The following is a 19,074-nucleotide window of genomic DNA, read 5'->3' as shown; positions in this document are numbered from 1 at the left end:
GGAACAATTATTCCTCGACCCCACAGAGAAGATTCTGTCATTGACTAATTTGCGCAGATGAGATGGGAGGACGCTCGGAGCGTTAGCGTTGCAAAACAGCGTCCCCACAGTCATTTCGCTGGTACATCCTGGAGTCTAGTTTGGAACAAGGTTTTTCTCTACGTAGCTCCAGTTCTTTTGTTCTTAAAAAAATATTCATTGTACGTGGTACTGTGTTCCATCGGAACGCTTTCAAACAAATACATATTGTATTCTGGACACATATTCCTACTCTTAATTTTTTTTTCTTCCTTCCAACCTTCCCATTAGTCCCATTTGTCCCCTAGCAGTTTCATTTCAATTTCCATGCTGTACATATGATTGTATGTATGTATTGAAGCCTAGAAATCATAAATGAGAAAAATGTGTGTCCTTCTGCGCCTGGCTTAATCCACTTACTACGATTATCACCTGTCCTATCCTTTTGTGTGTGTGTGTGTGTGTGTGTGTGTGTGTGTGTGTGTGTGCGCGCGCGCGCAAATGACATAATTTCATTCCTTACGGTTGAAAATTCCTCTGTGGATATATACTACCTTTTCTTATATATTCCTCTGTTGCTGGGCAGCTAGGTTTGTTGATGATTGTGTCTTGTGCTGCAGTAGACACTGATGAGTGTGTGCCTCTGTTATAGGCTAACTTTAAATAAGTTTTAGTTTTTTTTTTTGTTTTTTTGTTTTTTTTTGAGGAACCTCTTTGCCACAATTTTAATGTGTGTGTCGGGGGTGTGTGTGTGCATGCATATACGCACCTGTATGTGGAGGCTAGAGATTGATGTGGGTATTATTTTTTTGAGACAAGGTCTCACATGAATCTAGAGCTCATTGATTTGTCAAGAGTGGCTAGGCAGCAAGCCCCAGGGGATTCCTCACCCTGCCTGCCCAGCATTATGGTTATGGGTGAATGCCACTGTGCTCAGCATTTGTTTGTTTGATTTTTAAATAGGGGTGATGAAGACTGAGCTCACACCCTCAGGCTTGCACAGCAAGCACCTACTGACTGAGTTGTCTCTCCAGCCCCACTTTAAAAACGACAACAACAACAAAAAAAAACTACCATTACATCTTGTTTCCCTATAGCTTATGGTCAGGTTTTCGTACATTCTTGATAGCAGTAAGAGGTTTTAGAACAAAGATTGTTATATCTTTAAAAACAAGCATGTTTGTGCTTTCCTGTAGTCTCAGCATCCAGAAGGCATGGGTAGGAGGATTGAGTTGGAGGCCAGCCTAGGACACGAAGTGGGAGTATCTCAATTTTAATCTGTGTGTGAACGTGATGTGTGCATGTTTACCTTCCTCTGCAGATGTGCATGCTTGTGCATGTATGGGGGGGGGGGCTACAGACATCCGTGTTTTCTTCTATTCCTCTCTACCTTAGTCCCTTGATACAGCATCTGCCATGGAACCTGGAGCGTTGTGACTTTTCTGTCGGTAGGTCCCAGGGATCTTCCAGATGGTGTGCCGGTCAGCACTATTGTTGTTAAACATACAAGGCTTTTTATGTGAGGATCCAACCCCATAGCATCTATATGTTAAATACTGTTCAGAGGCATATGCTTTAATCCTTTATTGGTCTTTTGAATATACTTTCTGGATTTTTATAATCCTAAATTTGGGACACTTGGGCTCAGTATGGTATGGTCTAATGTGCCTCTTTGGGTAAGAAGTCAGTATGAGGAGCTTCCCTTGTGACACACGAAGCTGAGATTGGGTTTTGGTTCCTAGAAAGAACAATATAATAGTGCCCAAGTTCCTTCACAAAAAAAAAAACAGTTTGTAACACTAACCAGGACACCTTATGATGGCTCTGGCTCTACTGACTTCAGGAGTAAGGTGTAACGGGATGGGAAGTGTTAATGGTAACTCGAATTTTTAGGGCTAATAGCTTCAGTCAAAAGCCCCAGACCCCCAAGAGTGTCTGATCCCCTAGCACCCTACTTGGTGGGCTGTGAGCATTTCAGTTGCTGTGGTTAGAGGCAGCCCAGGATAAGGCTGTTAGTGCAGGTCTGATATGACTTGGGATGAAAGCACTGAGGGACTGGCAGGAAAGACAAGGAAATAAATAAAGGCTTGGAGAAAGCAGTTCCCAGCTGGAGAAGGCAGCAGAGCGGAAGGAAGGGAGTGGAGACAGAGCCGGAGGGGAGGGCAGATCCTTAGGTCCTGCTACAGTTCCAGCCTGAGGAGCCTGTTATGACCCTGAGGCTGGGAAGCTGGTCAGAATACAGCTGACCCTGAGTTTAGGGCTGCCTTGGTATTTGTTATTAACCCTCCTTACATTATCAGTGGCTTCCAAGTCAATGAAGAAAACCATGAGGCAGAGAGTAAAGGGTCTGCTTGGACTGGCCTGTGTTTCACAGTTGAGCAGAAATTACAAGTGGCCCAGGATGTGACTTGGGGTTGTGTCAGCTGAGGCAAATTTCTCAAATGAAACTCCGTCGAATAAAAGACAGTTCAAAGTGCAACTTTATATAAACTTATTTTTTTTAATCAGTGAAACATTTCATTGTAGTATGGGTAGAAATAAAACCAGGTCAAGAATCACAAGAAATGGACCAACCATGTAAGCTACATGAAGAACATTCTGATCAGTCTTTTTAAAGCCAGGCACAAGCGATTTAAACCAGGAACAATACTCAGAGGGCCTCTTGAAGAATTCACACTGCAAACAACCCAAGTTAAAAATTATCCCCCTTAAGGAAGAACCCCAATAGGGGTTAGTTCTGTAGTGCTTGTTCCATTTGACCATTAGTGATCTCTGTAGGACACAAGGAGGTCTACTGGGCAGAGCCTAGAGCCTATGTAAAAATGCCCGTCCTCACCCTGTGCTCTCCCCCCTTCCCTGCCATTCTGTGGTGTGAAAGCCATGAGGACCACAGCCCCTGGGGCCTTTCCAGGACAATCGCCTCAAAACAATGAACACAGAGAACAACTTGCTATCTTCAAACCCACACCAAGTGGGCATATTTGTTGTTAGCCAACCTATAATCCTCACTGTGGCTTGTGGGTTGAGAAGGAAAAGATCAAATGTGAGTTTTGAGCCATCACTATTAATAATCACGGCACCAATAAAGGAGTAATCTGCTTCGCTCTCCTTGTCTATGTGAGATTCAGTCTACCGTGTACATGTGTACATCACTGGTTGCTCTAATTTCTGTGCTCTAATTTCCTCAGAGATGGTTATATCCCGAGAATAAGAATGAACCAATTAGTATGCACTAGCGTATCAATTTATTAGTGTGGATAAGTAGCTGCCGAAAGACAGGTGTAATGCATGCCTGTCATCTCAGCGCTTGGGCAGCTGAGACAGGAGGCTCACTGTAAATTCAAGGTCAGCTATGCTACACAGTGAGTGCCAAACCAGCCTGGGCTACAGCGTGAGAGCCGGTCCTGGTGCATGAATACTAAGATATACCAGTTATCTAGTTAAATATCGATAAAGACTAAAAATATTTGCCATTATTAAAGATCAAATATTTTCAGCTTAGTTTTTACATTTTGGTGATTTGGGGTATCTAATATTTCTACTTTGATTAGTAGAAAAGGTGAAAATTTAACAAATTATCTCTTCTAGAAGGAAAATATCAGCCAAGCTCACTGATCCCAGCACTCAGGACACAGAGACAGAAGGATCTCTGTTTACCTAGTGAGTTCCAACAGGGCTACATAGAGAGACCTTGTCTCAAAAATACCAAAATAAAAGGCAAGGGAAAGATCCCACATCGCTTTAGTGTCAAGAGAGGAAAACGTGGGCCTGGCCTGTGTATTAAAGCAACATTTTATATCCAAATATGTATGTGAAATTTGTTTTAAAAATTTTTTGCTTATATTGAAATTCAGTTTTAAACAACAAAATTCAGTTTTCAGGAAATTCTATAAGCTGTCAGCCAGATAATATATGGGATTCCTTGTAAAAAGCAATGGTGGAAGCTGGGTATGGTGGTGCACCCCTTTAATCCTAGCACTTAGGAGACAGAGGCAGGTGGATCTCTGTGGGTCTGAGGCTAGCCTGGTCTTCAAAGTGAGCTCAGGACAGCCAGGGCTACCCAGAGAAACCCTGTCTCAAAAAACAAAACTAGCTGGGTAGGGTGGTGCATGCTTTTAATCCCAGCACCCAGGGAGGCAGAGACAGGTTAATTGCTTTGAATTTGAGGCCAGCCTGGTCTACAAACGCAAGTCCAGGACAGCCAAGGCTACACAGAGAAACCCTGTCTCAAAAAAAAAAAAAAAAAAAAAGAGAGAAAAAACAAACAAACAAACAAATAAAAAATCAATGGTGGACTCTGAGAATCATGGACAATGCCCTCCAAGATGGCTGATGTCCTCAGTCCTACATTGGAAGCCAGCGCCTTCCAAAGAGAAGCAGCTTGGCATCTTCTCCTGACTCCTTATCTATCTAGCACTCTACACACTTGCCATTCTGTCAGAAAAATGATTGTCACAGGAGGCAGAGGGCACTTAGTGACAGTCTTGTCCAGAAGAAATGTGTGTCTAATGTGTGTCTAATCTGGATCTATATGTAATGTAAGCTATGGGCAAATGGACTTCCAACATTCATAATTTTACAAGTAAATAACCACTCAGCATTTGGCAGTCACAGTCACTTATTATCACAGTCCTATTTGGCAGAGATGTCATTAAGTCCATCCTCCCAGAAGCATGTTTCTACATCAAGACGAATTTGATTACAAAAGACAACTAACCTATAAGTGCCATAACTAACACTGAGCTCTATTCTAAATGAAGTATCTGTCTCACCAACATTTCTGGTGAATTCTCTTGCTTCACCAAAGCACAACTAGAAACCCTCAGGAGCTCAATGCTATCTACTTATACACATCACCCCACCCCACCCGACCTCTTTCCCACTTGGTTCCTACACACTATAAAATAGTCGAAAGACTGAGTTATTTTCCTGAAGATTAGAGTGAAATGCAAACTGTGATGGTTTAAAGAAGGAAATCAGATACATCTGCTTGGTACGTTATATGAAGCTATCATTTTACCCTGGGTACCACATTCTTCCTTCTGTGTAGGGAGGTGAATGGAGAAGAACAGAAAGCCATACATACGTATTTTGAACACAGAGTTTGGAGAGTGAAGCATACTGAATCAGGTCAGGCCAAGTAACATTAACAAGTGATGCAGACATTGTATCTACAACAGGGGTCACAAAATCCCACAGCTCCCAGAGCCCAACCACAAAAAAAGTTTCTATACAAGTTTATTAAATACTCCCTAGACACATTAAGACAATTTTAGAAGACATGATTTTATAAAGCATAACGACCAGCCACATCACCCTGCTCATTACCCTCTGTCCAGGAAGCTCTCTTCACTTGCCAGCACTGTGGCTTCTTTCTCTTCTTGACAGGCCAAGGGCCTGCGAGGGTGGCAGGGTTTTCCCGGTCCTGGTCCGGGTCAGGACAGTTCACGAGTTCTCTCATCAAGGTCAGGAGTCAGGTAAGTTCTGTTAGGTTCGTATGAGGGGTGCCCTTTCATCTGCCGTTCCCTGAGACAGAAAGAAGACGCCGAGGTTAAAGGTTAAATGTTCATGTCCGGAACATCTGTCCTGATGTGAAAAGAGGAGGCCGGGTGGGGGTGGAGAGGGTGTAAGGAGAGGCTGACAGGAAGGCAGCTCCTTCCATTCTTCCCTCTCATGGCTGTCTTTGTTCTTTAAGACCCTAAGCTGACCCTGTTAGAGGACAACTCTTCCGCTACAGCCCCCACTACCAGATCTGCAAGCTGTCCTCTATGGATGGTCAGGGTCTAGAACCCTTAGCAATGTAGACAGAAACAGCCTTCTTTCTGGTTTGCTAACTACCCTGCCAGGGAGCAGTGTCTTAGGGGCTGTAGATGCTCACTAATGCTGGCAGAAGACAAGCAGATGGGTAATTGTGGATTGCTAATTAACATTCCTAGGTGGTCTGATTATACCTAGGAAAACCCCGATGTTGACACAGACTGGCAGATCCATAGGTGTCAATGGTAAGACAGTTTGCCGTATGGCTAATTCTGGCTAGCATGATGACAGGGATATCCAAGCCATACAGTTTCCACCCGTTTCACCTCCTACTTTCCATTGTTCAGACAGTTTAGCAGGATAACTGAAGGGAAGAAATATATAGTAAAAGTGGGAATTGCCAAGAATTTAAGGAGGGTGTCTATGTCAGGACTGATGGTTGAGGTCTGTAATCCCAATCACTGGCGAGGCTGAATGAAGCATGAGGATCACAAGTTCAAAGCCTGGAGCACAAGCAATTTCAAGGTCAGCCTGAGCAGCTCAGGGAGACCTCATCTCAAAAATGTATTTGTTTTTAAGAACTAGACACATGCCTCCGTGGTAAATCCTGTGTCAGGCCCTTGCTCCAACCTTCAGTTCCACAGAAAAAGAAGGGCTTCCACCAGTGGAAAAGGAAATTTTATTCTCCTGAGGCAACTGCCGTCTTGCAGGCTTATTGCTTCCATCTGATAACCTACGCCTAGTCCTGGAAGCTTCTAGCCTCTGTACAATCTAACCTAGGTCTAGAATGTTTTCAGCCTCGGAGACTTACTGCTTAATAAGTCACTCTTTCTTGTTATTACTGAGCTCTGAGCTTACTGGTTCAACTCAGCTGTTCTGGCTCAAACTCCTCTCTCAGCTAACTTATTCACTCTGGCTTTTTTCCCAGCCTCTAAATTGCTCTGCTTGGTCTCAAACTAACTCCAAAAATCCATTCTAATCTTCTGGCTCCTTCCCATTATTTGGCTTTTTCTATCTTCACCTGTGTCTAGCTCGTTCTCTCATTCAACCTCTCTCTGTAAAACTGTTTCCCCTCTCTCTGCATTGCCCCTTAAAGAGCTTCCCTTTCCTCTCTCTTCTCATGAGAGTTGGGCATATCTGTCAAATCTTTCTCTGATCTGTCATTTTTTTCTGCCACTCAATTAAACTAACTTTACCTTCACTGTTGGGGATTAAAGGTGTATACCTCCACACCTGGACCTAAGGTTTTCTTTACCTGAAACTTGCTATCAGGCTGGCCTTGAACTCAGATCTGCTTGCCACTGTCTCCTGGATTAAAGGTATGTTTGTATTCCAGCCATGCCTTTGGATGCGATCTCTTGCCAGAACAGCCATGTTCTGAATAAAATTCCTCTACATCCCAAAGGGCATCATGAGAGGTTTTCAGACCCCTGGTCACTTGAGAGGCCAATCTGAGCCAGTTTATCCCATTTGTCCTAGAGATGAATGATTTTCATGTGGCCACATTTGACCATGGCTATGAGATCTCAACCATAGCATCTTCAGATACTCCAGGTCTCTGGCCCCTTTGCTCTACAATATTGGAATTGTTTTATTAGATATAATAACTAAACTTATTGAATAACACAGCCAAGTCCTCTGTGCTTTCTACATCATCCGATCCTCTCCAGAAACTCACAAGGGAGACCCTATTATCATTCCTTTTACAGATGATAAAATCAAGGCCATTCCAAGGGTCAGCTAGATGTTTAGTGATAGAACTGGGATTTGAACCCAGGCAGCCCAGCACCAAAGCTTAGGGGCTTAAAAGTTTTATATCCTTCTTTCACATTATTGTTTTTAAAGATGTAAAGTTACCTCTGTGGGATATATCTAAATTTACCAAGAGAGCCTCAGATACCAGATGGCACCATTCCATCAGCCTGCTTTTCTCAATGCACACCAGCCCTGCCTACCACTTGGTACAATGGTAATACAACCACAAAAATCAGTGTTCCCCTCCCTCATAGACTCCCAAATCTAGAAAGAAATTCCCTCATCCAGTACTCACTTCGTCCATAGACCCCTGTCCTCGGCATGCAAGCCACGTGAACACCAAGCCAAAGAACACACCCAGTGCCATGACAATGTAGGGTATGTTGGTGACAATCAAAGTTGTGTTAACCACGGACTTCAATCGACGTGCAGTTTCTTTGTCAATGACAACACTCTGGAGCGGGGAGAAATGCCATTATTTTGAGGACTAGATACTGTGTGTGTGTGTGTTTCAAACAAAATACAGTTTGATTGTGTCTTATTATCAGCAATCCAGATATACTGACAATTCACTTGGAATAATATATTTACTCAATATATTTTTCTCTTGAGACAATTACAACCCAACATAGATCGAAAATTTGAGAATGATATTAAGACATGTTGAGATAATATATATATATATGTTATGGTTGGGGCCTGAAATGTCTCCACAGCTCATGTTTTAAATGCCAATTACCGTCTTTTAGGACTGTTTTTGTTTGCTTATTTGTTTGTTTGAATTTATTTTGAGATACGGCCTCACTCTATAGCCCTGGCTAGCTTGGAACTCATGCTGTGGACCAGGCTAGCCTCCAGCTCGTGGCACTGCCTCCGGAGAGCTGGGTTCCAGATGTGTGCCACCATGCTCACTGCTCTGGAAGACCTTGGAGCCTTTAGGAGAGGGGGATCTGGCTGGAGAAGTAGCTTCCTTATCCACTAATGTGAGGGTTCCAGTCACATGGCCCTGCTGCCAACCATGCCCATCAACATGGCCTCCTGAGGCCTTCTGAAATAATGAGCCATAATAACCCTTTCCCCTTTAAGCTGTTTCTGTCATAGCGATACAAAGAAAAAGTGATGGAATATCCTTTGCTTGGCATCAGACGGTTCCTTTAAAACTCATCTCAGCATTTCTTCATTCTGTGAAGTCTCTTGCTCCATCAGGCCTGATCGAAGAGCTTTTGTTGCTCACCCTGAAACCTCACTTGTCCTTGAAACCAGCATAACAGTTTACCTGTTTATGCAAAATGACTGTGAGTTCCTTGAAAGCCAGATAGCTCAATCAACTCCACACTGGAGGGGAGGGGGGACACCCAGTACACAGTAAGGGCTTGATTAACACTGGCTGAGTAAATGAATAGATGTGACTCTACAAAATTTTGTTGTCCAGATAGTATCACTTCTCTCCTGAGTCCCCGTGAGGGTTGCCAGTCTCAGCAAAAATGGCTCAAATGAGTCATGGGGCTAACATGAATTGGAGAAAGAATTCCTAACTGAGAAAACTGTTTTAGGCGAGCATTTTAGTATGAGAACAGAGGTTTCATCACTTGGAGTAATGGGGAGGCATCAAGAGCCGGAGTCCAGAAGAATGAACAATAATCCTGCTTAGTTTGACTGAGGTGGGGGAGAGGTTGTCAAGTTCTGTGGAGGGCTTTTCACTAATTGTCCCAGATTTGTCAGAGTTGGGGCTTGCTCCTGAAAGTAGTCTCCAATGTCACTTCCAGACCTGGTGTTTTTTTTTTCTTTTCCTTTCTTTCCTTCCCTTTTCTTTTCCTTCCTTCCTTCCTTGCTCAGTGGATCTCAGTGGGTAGCCCTGGATGGCCTTAAACTCAGAGATCCACCTGCCTTTTTCTCTCTAGTACTAAGAGTAAAGGCATGTGCCACTATTCCTGACCTTGATTCGTAATTTTTTAAATATTCTATTTATTTGCTTGTTTGTTGTGACTGTTTGGTGGAAGTGGTGGTGGAGGATGTGTGTGTGTGTGTGTGTGTGTGTGTGTGTGTGTGTGTGTGCGTGTGATAGAAGCAAGAAGACAATTTTGGGGGTTGATTCTCCCCATCCACCCTGTGTGTTCTGGAGACCAAACTCAAGTTCCTCAGGATTGGGAACAAGCAACTTTACCTGCTGAGGCCTCCCATTTGCCCCTGACTTGTGACTGTTACAGACAATCTCAGGCTGTCATGGCTTCATGGGAGACAAAGCTTTTTGGGGACAGCTTGACAGTGCTTTCTGTCACCTTTGCAGCTCATTTCCCATATAAGCAGCACCTCAGCAGGGAGTTTTAATCAACTGATGTTCTTGAGAAGGAAAATGTCCTTCTCAACTCCCAGACTCAGGCCACAAATATTACAGTTTTCTGAGGGAAGCTTCTGTTTTAAAACGTTACTTTTGAGGCTGGAGAGATGGCTCAGCAGTTATGTCCATCACTGCTCTTACAGAGGAGACCACAAAGGGTAGCTCACAATCCCCTGTAACCCCCCAGCTCCAGGGGGTCAGAGCAGCGCCCTCTTCTGGATTCTGTGGGCAGCTGCACACATGAACACACACATAACTAAACATCTTTGTGATAGAAAAGCTACCTTTCCCCGTTTTCATAACATAAACCGCACATCCCTACAGCAGCAGGCATCGTAAAGGAAGTATCTTTCAAGCGTGGACAGTTAAAACATACTGTGCCTTCAGCCCCCCCACCCCCTTCCGGGACTTACCTCATTGAGATACATCACTGGGAAAACCATAGTCCTAATGTTTCCCGTTTCACTACAAAGACAAAGGATGGCATTATTTCATGGACATCCTCTTGAAAACATTTCTCACCTGGAGAGACATGTTCACGCCAAGATTACAGTACATCTAATCCACTCAGTTACTGGGAACTGACCGCAGACTTGGTAGCTGTCTTTGCACACGTTAAGTCAGAAATCAAGACTGCAGCATTGTTAGCCAGCAATGCAAGACCACACGTCTACGTGGTATCTTATCAAAGCCTAAGATACGGAATGCAGATTCACCAAAGGGCACTGTTCAGACCCAGATGACACAAGCTGCCATTCCAGAGGGCTCTAGGCCACCATACTGTCTCTGCAACAAAGGCCCACTTGACCACTCTTTGACCTCCCTGTGCTCAGTGTTTTGGGGACTTTGTTATTCAGTTCTTACAGCAGCTGCATGCCATGGCTCTCATTATGTACAGGGTGGAAAAAGGAGGAACCTATAACAGAGACTCGGCAAGTGCCCAAGATCACTGTGAGTGAGCAGTTCAACCTGGAATGTAAGTTCATTTTGAGTCTAAGGTTCCAGATCTTAACTACTATAATATGTGCCTCAAAAATATATAAACAGGTGCCGGAAGACATCCCCCAAAACCATGTTTGCTTCTTAGAGGGAGCCCATAACATGGGATTAAATCTGGAGACTTCAGTGGGGAAATATGTCAAGGTTTATAGATAGGGAGACAGACAGACAGATAGATGATAGATGGATGGATAGATAGATAGATAGATAGATAGATAGATAGATAGATAGATAGACGAACACATAGAGAGATGGATGACATATATGGTTTTATGTCCTGTCTTTTCATTAAATATTATTTTACAGGTATTTTACCAGATCTAAGAAAAAATCCCACGGACAAGTCTGGGAAGGAAGCTATACTTGGAGATTCTTTTTGGGGGGGAGTGAGGATTCTTACTAAGAACCTGCTTATGGTTAAAATGTGGGAAAGAAAGGCTGGATTCAAGAGCCTGTTGCAACTGTCCAAAGAACAACTCGTGATGGCTGAGCCTAAACAGACGCAGAAGGAGCACAAAGAGACGGAAACCAGATGGAGGGCATCGCCAGGGGACTGGATTAATGCCATTCTGGGTCCACACGGCCTCACCAACTGTGTGAGTCCCAGAAAATCACTTAAATGCTGTGTCTCGGGTCTCTCGTGTATAAAAAGGACAATGCAAAGTTGTAAGGTGGGAGGAGGGAGTGGGGCCAGAGAGACGGCTCCACCATTAAGAGCACTGGTTGCTCTTCCGGAGGTCTTGAGTTCAAATCTCAGCAACAACACGATGGCTCATAGCCATTTATAATGAGATCTGGTGCCCCCTTCTGGCATGAAGGCAAACATGCAGGAAGAACAATGCATGTATATAAATAAATAAATTAAAAATAAAAATAATTAAAATAAATACACTGCAAATTATTTATATACATTCAGGTAGAACACTGCATGTATATAAACACATAAGTAACTTATTTATGTAATAACTTGTGTAATAACTAAGTTATTGATGTAATAAATTGAATAAATACATCTTTTTTTAAAGTTGTAAGCTGATGTATGTAAAGTGCCAACAGCAACGCCTGATCCGTGGGCAGCAATTTACAAAGGCCAAGGCCGAGATAACGTGAAAGTTGAGACCATGCGCCATCGGGGACAGACAAGTTGAGCAGTTAGAAATAGACACTCCTCCCCCTGATACCATGCCCACACCCGAAAGCCACGAGGTAAAATCCAGCCTCTGCCTCTGTCGGATGAGCCGACACTTACACAAAGTCAGCCAGCTTCCTAACATAAATGTTGATTTGGAATCTCTTGGACGCTCTTAAAATAATTCCAGTCAACTGCAAATAAAGAGAGAGAGAGGGAAATTAGGATTTATCCAGGCACATTTTCAGGAGTGTAACTCCATGCGGTTCTGACCCACACGGATCCACTGCTGTGTTTGGCAGGGAGAGTGGTGTCCATACAGCGGAACCACAGGTACTGACTGCGTAGGGCAGACTGGGGCTTTGTGGGGATGTGACTACCTGGGGATCTGCTAAAATGCAGGTTCTGACTGGTATTGGAACCGATCTGTAATTCTGAAGGCAAAATGTGTTTGTGTTCCTAATAGCACAATGGCCAAATTACCTAGGCCGGGCTCAGCTGTTTTGGGTGACTGCATTTGTCACCAAATGTTGCTCTCATTTCGTTTTGTTATGCTGGATTGAACCCAGGGTCTCCTGCAATCTAGTAAGTAATCAGCCACTGAGCTACATCCCTGGTCCTGTGTTTTTTCTTTGCTTAACTTCCCTTTTTCTTTAAAGTGGGTTTGCTAGTTTCTGCAGATTTGACCTGCAGTTCAGACATCCCATTATAGGCTACGGACCACAACGCGCACACTGGTTTACTTCCGCCCATTTGAATACCAGCAGAAGACAGTGCGTCTCTTAAGAGTGTGTCGGACTGCACAAGTGAACCCCCCCACACACACACACAGTATGACATGCTCTCTAAGCAAGAAATATGTACTCACAGGATTAATGTCCACAAAGGTCTCGTGTTCTTCCTTGTTTGGACGCATGCCTTTTATGGCAGACACGAACTTCTCATCAGCTTGGTAAAAGTGTGGGAAGGACATGATAATGGGTGCACCTGTGTTGGAAGTGACGTAGAAATGAACAGGGCTGGTTGCTAAACCTAAAAAAGACGAATCTACAGTTCCTGGCCACAGAATTGGTTCATAAAGGAGAAAGACAAGCCATACCCACATGCGCTTGGCCAGGCTCGCTACTCTCTGTATCTCCTAGTCCAATATTTACACCGCATTTTCTGACACCTGATGTAGCCCGCATTATTTCACTGCGTGTCTATACGTGGCCACATCTGTACTTGAACAAACAGCGACTGACAAAGTACACTTTTTATCTATTTCTCTATGTACCATAAATATTTTAGGACACTCTATAAAACCAAAACCTTTATCCTCATTTTGCACTGAAGAAGCAGAGGTTCCCAAACAGCAGCAGAGTCTCCCAGGGAAGTTCTATCAGGCTGAGGAGGAAGCGTCCTAGCCGAATGACAAGCTCTCATCTCAGAGCCCTGCTTGAACGACAGTTCTCTCTCACTGAATGAAGCTTTGGCTGTTGTTGTTTTGTTTGGGGTTTTGCTGTATTTTTGAGAGGGGGTCTTATTCTGCAGCTCAGGCTGGTCTGGGAAGAACTCACTTCCATAGACCAGGCTGGCCCAGAACTCACAGAGTTCCTCCTGCTTCTGCTTCCCAAGTATTAGGGTCATGAGCTTATACTCGCGAGCCTGGCCTTTTATATTGAAGAAAGAAAATCAACTGTTTCACAGTAATGGACCTTGTTCTCCTGGACAGCGTAATGCAAGAAAAATTTAAAGCCTTTCGCCTGCTGTTCATGGTGGCACATGCCTGTCAGCCCAGCACTTGGCAGGAGGACTAACAGTTCAAGGCCAGCCCAGGCCACATAGTGAATTCAAGGCCAACTTCAGTTAAATGAGAACCTGTCTCTTTTAAAAAAAGTTTAAAAAGTTTTAGAAAGTCGTGTGGTTGTTATAGAAGCAAGAACACTCCCCCATGCTTTTTCTGTTTCTGTTTTTGGTTTTGTTTAGCTTCTATGCTTCCTTACTTTGAATACACATTGAACATTGAAGAGTTCCAGTGAGTTAAGCCCAAACTGGAGCACCAGAAACTTATTCATAAACAATGCTGGCCACATTTAGATGTTTGTACACTACTCAGGTTTAAGGAAAACTGTCAACCTATGACAAACTGCTTTCACAGAGCCTCCGCTCTACATTTGTGAGTTCCAAAAAAGCAAAAGGAAAACAGTGCACTGAGAGGTTTGAACATTGCAAAACAGAGTCTTTGACTCTGGCATCTACTCCTTCAAGAAGAAGAGTAAATGTAAACACAGCAAGGAAAACATATTCATGTTTATACCTTGATGTGGGTGAGGCGCCAAGAGCATTGCTTCAGGAACTCTCACTGAGTCATGCAATGGGACAGATTAGAAGTAGGAACGTGTCCCCATTCACTGTGAGAGCACTGGGCTCCTGTGCATAGCCCTTATCACATGCCTACACAGAGCTTGTTAGTGTAGACAGTACAGATCATAGCATCCTCATGTGGGTATTTTAATATCTCTCCAGAGAATCTGATGTAAGGTGTGTGTGTGCTGTGAAAAGGACAGGGAGACTAAACTGCTGTTCTCAGGCTCATCCCAAAGATTTTCACACTGACTAGACAAGAGAACCAAGTTAGCGTATCACTCTATTTTCAAGAGAGGAACGCTGTAATTCAGGAGAGAGAGGCTTCCAATGCAGTTCTCCAAAGGAACTTTAAAGAGGGCCAGGTGAGGTAAAGCCAGCAGTGGGAGAGGCTGAGGCAGGAGGATCACTGTGAGTCTCACACTACATCGTAAAAACCTGTCTCAAAGCAACAATAACTACCACCCCACACACATTAAAGAGGCATTCTATTTTAAGTAGGGGTCTATCACACATAATAGGAATGCGAGGGGAAGCCTAGTCTACACAGTGAGTTACAAGATAGCTGGAGCTACACAGTGAGACCCTGTCTCAAAAGAAACAAAACAGAAGATGTGCTTGCAAAGAAGTACTCAGAGACGTTTCATAAAAACACACCCCTTCTCTTTGCTCTGCTCCCATGGTGATAAGATGAGGATGCTAGGCTATGCACATCATCCCAGGACCCAGAAGGCTGAGGCAAAGGGATAGAGAGTTTGATGTCAACCTAGGCTACACAACAAGACCCTGCCTCAAAGTAAGCAAAACCTAGAGCAAACACCAGAAGTAGAAGAGGGCACCTCGCACCTGTCAGGCAAGGCCACTGTGAACAATTCTGCGGTGACATCTGACTGTTGGCACTAACCTTCAAGATGAAAAAGACACCTTATGCATTGATGATTCTCATTCATGGAAAGGATCAGAGAACCGAGAGGGAGTCGTTCAAGCCTGAAGTCCCAAGGTAGCTCTCAGGAGCCCACATAAAGATGGGAGGAAAGAACTGACGCCATTGAGCGTTTTCTCACTGTCACACGTGTGCCATGGCAGACATGCTCACCCGTGACACACACACCACTAATAACAAATTCAAATTAAAAAGAAGAAAGAAAAAGAAACACTGGGAAACTCATGATTAAAAGTTTAAAACTCAATCTGCTTCAAAATCTTTGGGAATCTCAGCCAAAGTGTGGCTTTTAAATTCTTTGAAGTGTGTGTCACCAAACAGCAGCATCATCATTGACAAAGGGGATAGCTCCATAGGCACTACCTTCCTGCTTCTGCCATCTGGCTGCTGGGATTTCAGGCAGAGGCCGGAACGTTATTCTTGAAAGGTTGGACTTACACTATATACCGGGTTGGTGACCAATTCTTTGTTTCACACCCCAAATCTGCCCGTATTCTGACCATAACCTCCCTAGAAATCCTTACCGTTCTTGCAGATGCTGACATTCAACACTCCTGAGTCCATGCAGTTCCCTTCTGGTATACAGAAGCCAGCATTTTCAGGGGTATTGGCTAATATTTCTGCGGGCACCTTATACCGAAAAGCAGGTATACCTTCTACGTCCTCAAAGCCGCTGAAAGTTATATGTACCGACCTGAAGGGAGGGAAGAACACAAACTCAGTGTAGGAATGTGGCTTAGCCAGTAAAATGCTTGCCCAGCACCTGTGAAGGCCTGGATTCAAATCTCAGCCCTGCATATCAGAGTGTAGCAGCTCACATCTGTAATTGTAGCACTAGGCAGGCGGAGGTGGGAGGATGAGAAAGTCAAGGTCATCCTCAGGTCTCTGGCAAGTTTGCAGCCAGCCTGAGAGAGCAGAGCCCCTGTCTCTAATAAATAAATAAAAATAAATAAAAAAGGGGGGGAGGGAGTGAAGGAGGAGTGGGGAGACAGAGAGGAGGGAGTCAAGAAGGGGGCGGGGAGGGAGAGGAAGAGGGAAGAGGAAAGAGGAAAGAGAATCAAGGCAGAATGGTTAAATAACGTGCCCAGGGCCACACAGCTGCAAGCAGAGTTAAGATCCAAATCAACAGAGCTACCTTCTGGCGTGTGTGCTGTGAGCCATTACACACCGTTGTCTCTCGGTGTGCCTCCAGCACCTTCCAGTGTGTGCAAATCCCCAAGCCCAGTGAGTGCATCTGCTTACACCTTCCTCACGCTCTGCCTCGAAGTCCAAGAGCTATGTTCAAAGTTGCTACCTGCAGAAGTCAGATGGGAAGACGTAGAGGACTTCATCCTTGGTTATTAACGGGTGAAAAGAGTCTCCGTCGGTCCCATTAATCATGTTGCACGTGGCTGTGGTCCACCAGTCCAGAGACCTACGGTTGATAAGCACAAGAAAGAATAAAGATGGCCAAGCTGGATTTTAGGCTCTCCTAACTGGCCAGTACCCTTCCAGGGGCAAGTAGGGCTGGCTACCGTGGCACCGCCATTCAAGGGCACAGAAGTACTAGGAACTAAGGGACAGAAAGACACTAAGGGTGTCTACAAAGTGGAAACAGGAAATGAAGGCTGATAAGTCAGGCATGGAAAAACATTCAGATGGTCCACACGACATTCAAAACACAAACGAGCATCTTCCCAGACAAAGATGATGAGGAGAGCTAAAATGATGTTATTTCCCATGCTGGAAGCCAGGGGGAAGAGCCAGAATTCAGTTTCTAAGTTGATAAGGATGGAGAGTGTTCCACCAGGGGCTTGAATCAGGGTCAAGGAGCAGAGATTCCCTGCTCATCAAAAGAGGCCAAAGAAGGCAGCGTCCACCTGCTATGTGGATTTTGGTGTTGTTCAAAACTCGTGGGTGGGGAGCAGAAAGACTAAGAAAGTAGCTTCACAGCAGAACCTAAACTAAGTTGGCTCTGGACTACATGGAGGCCAGCTGGTACACTGGGTGAGGGGAGAAACAGACAGAGAGATAGACAGACAGACACACACAAACACACACACACACACACACACACAATCCCCAGACTAGCTTCTCAACTAAATTTATGTTGAGAATAAATTTATATTATATTTAATATAATATTTATATTTTTATATTTATTTATATATAAAATATATATTTATATTTTATATTTATATTTTTATATATTATAAAATTTATATTTATAATATTTATATTATATTAAATATATGTGCAAATAATTTATTTTTAAATTAAAATGTACAGTAAATGGCAGAAAACAAAGTCATCAAGGAAGTGAATCCACCTTAGAAGAAACTGAAATAATAGAGCAGGCTAATTCCATAAACCTGTGCTTAGTATCGCAAGGCAAAACAGTGACATTCTGTTTGAACAATGAAGGCTGGGGCTGGAGAGACGGCGCAGAGGTTAAGAACACTTGCTGCTCTTGCAGGGGACCTGGGTTAGAGTCCCAGCATCCGTACTGTGGCTCACAACCCTCTGTACCTCCATTTCCAGGAGATCTAATGCCCTGTAGCCTCACAGGCACCAGAAGCAATGTAGTGCATGGGCCCACACGCAAACAAGACAGTCATACACATAAAATACAACAACAACAACAAAACCTTTTTACACAAAAAGTAATGCAGCCTGCTAACGCAGCTTAGTGCATATCCCTTGGTTGACACACCCGAGTCTCCGAATTTGATCTCCAAAACCATTAACAACAGCAGCAACAACAAACTGGAGGTAGGTGGTGGAAAAAGATAAAACAAAATTAAGAAGATTTAAAAAACTTGGATATAAAAAATATTTTGGAAAAAAATCAACAGGGATAAAACTCTAGACTGTGTAGCTGAAGGAAAAAATAAACTCACGGACTAGAGATGGTTCTAGGGAATTTACATAAATACAAGATCAGAAAATGAAAACTTAATCAAGTCACAGGGACTAATGTTTGGAGGAAGTCGGGGGCTAGGAGGTGGGGAAAGGAGACCAAGGCAGACAAGCAGGTGGACCGGCTTAGTAACCTGGTCTCTCCTTAGTTGGGCTCCATGCAACCTGTTGGTGGCCAAGGACCCCTGTGTGCGTCAGGCTACACTTAGCAATCCATTAATAATACCTTGTTTCGTCCCAAGGTATCCTGGGCTATGGGCAGGGGGCTAACCTGGTCCTCTCAGTGGAAGTTTAGGGTGAATTCTTTATTTATTATCTTGTGCCTATGTATGGTCGGGCTTGCATATGATTACAATTAGATACCTTATGAGAGAAGAAAAGAGGTCATATGCTAACCTGTCAATCTAGATTAAAAACAAAAAACAAAAAACAAAAGCATACAGTACATCCTCAGCAATCATACTTCTTCTCTTGAACACCAACAAAAGGAAGTCCCAAGCAATAAGCCGAGCTCAGGAGTGCCTTCACGCGTGTGGCCTGCTGGCTTTCTCAACATCACTTCATTCTCATCTGCATTATCATTTTGCTTCGAACAATGTCTCTGTGTGCTTACTTCACTGCTTTGAATAAGATTCCAAGAACCAGGCTGGAGAGATGGCTCTGAAGTAAAGAGCACAGGCTGCTCTTCCAGAGGGCCTGAGTTCAATTTCCCAGCAACCACATGGTGGCTCACCACCAACTATAATGAGATCTGATGCCCTCTTCTGTCATGCAGGCATACATGCAAATAGAGTGATTGTATGTATGAATAAGTATGTATAACTAACTAACTAAACTAACTAACTAACTAACTAACTAACTAACTAACTAACTAACTAACTAACTAACTAA

The 19,074-nt window shown here is 43.7% G+C and overlaps 1 protein-coding gene across 1 annotated transcript in view; it reads right to left on the bottom strand.

The window, feature by feature from the left end:
- Positions 1–2,498: 2,498 nt before the first annotated feature.
- The window catches only part of Scarb2 (scavenger receptor class B member 2), a 55,731-nt gene continuing 39,155 nt past the window's right edge, over positions 2,499–19,074 (bottom strand). Inside the window, exons 6-12 of the mRNA XM_055595725.1 lie at positions 16,580–16,699; positions 15,810–15,979; positions 12,865–12,983; positions 12,117–12,190; positions 10,282–10,333; positions 7,826–7,984; positions 2,499–5,544 (exon numbers count right to left, since the gene is read on the bottom strand). Coding sequence (XP_055451700.1) covers positions 5,506–5,544; positions 7,826–7,984; positions 10,282–10,333; positions 12,117–12,190; positions 12,865–12,983; positions 15,810–15,979; positions 16,580–16,699 — 733 coding nt within the window. The 3' untranslated portion in view covers positions 2,499–5,505. The remainder of the gene's footprint in view (positions 5,545–7,825; positions 7,985–10,281; positions 10,334–12,116; positions 12,191–12,864; positions 12,984–15,809; positions 15,980–16,579; positions 16,700–19,074) is intronic.

Source organism: Psammomys obesus, unplaced genomic scaffold (genome assembly GCF_907164565.1).
Source record: "Psammomys obesus unplaced genomic scaffold, mPsaObe1.curated_primary_1811, whole genome shotgun sequence".
Taxonomy (NCBI): domain Eukaryota; kingdom Metazoa; phylum Chordata; class Mammalia; order Rodentia; family Muridae; genus Psammomys; species Psammomys obesus.
The sequence above is the reverse complement of the archived record's forward strand: the minus strand, read 5'-3'. Positions and strand labels throughout refer to the sequence as shown.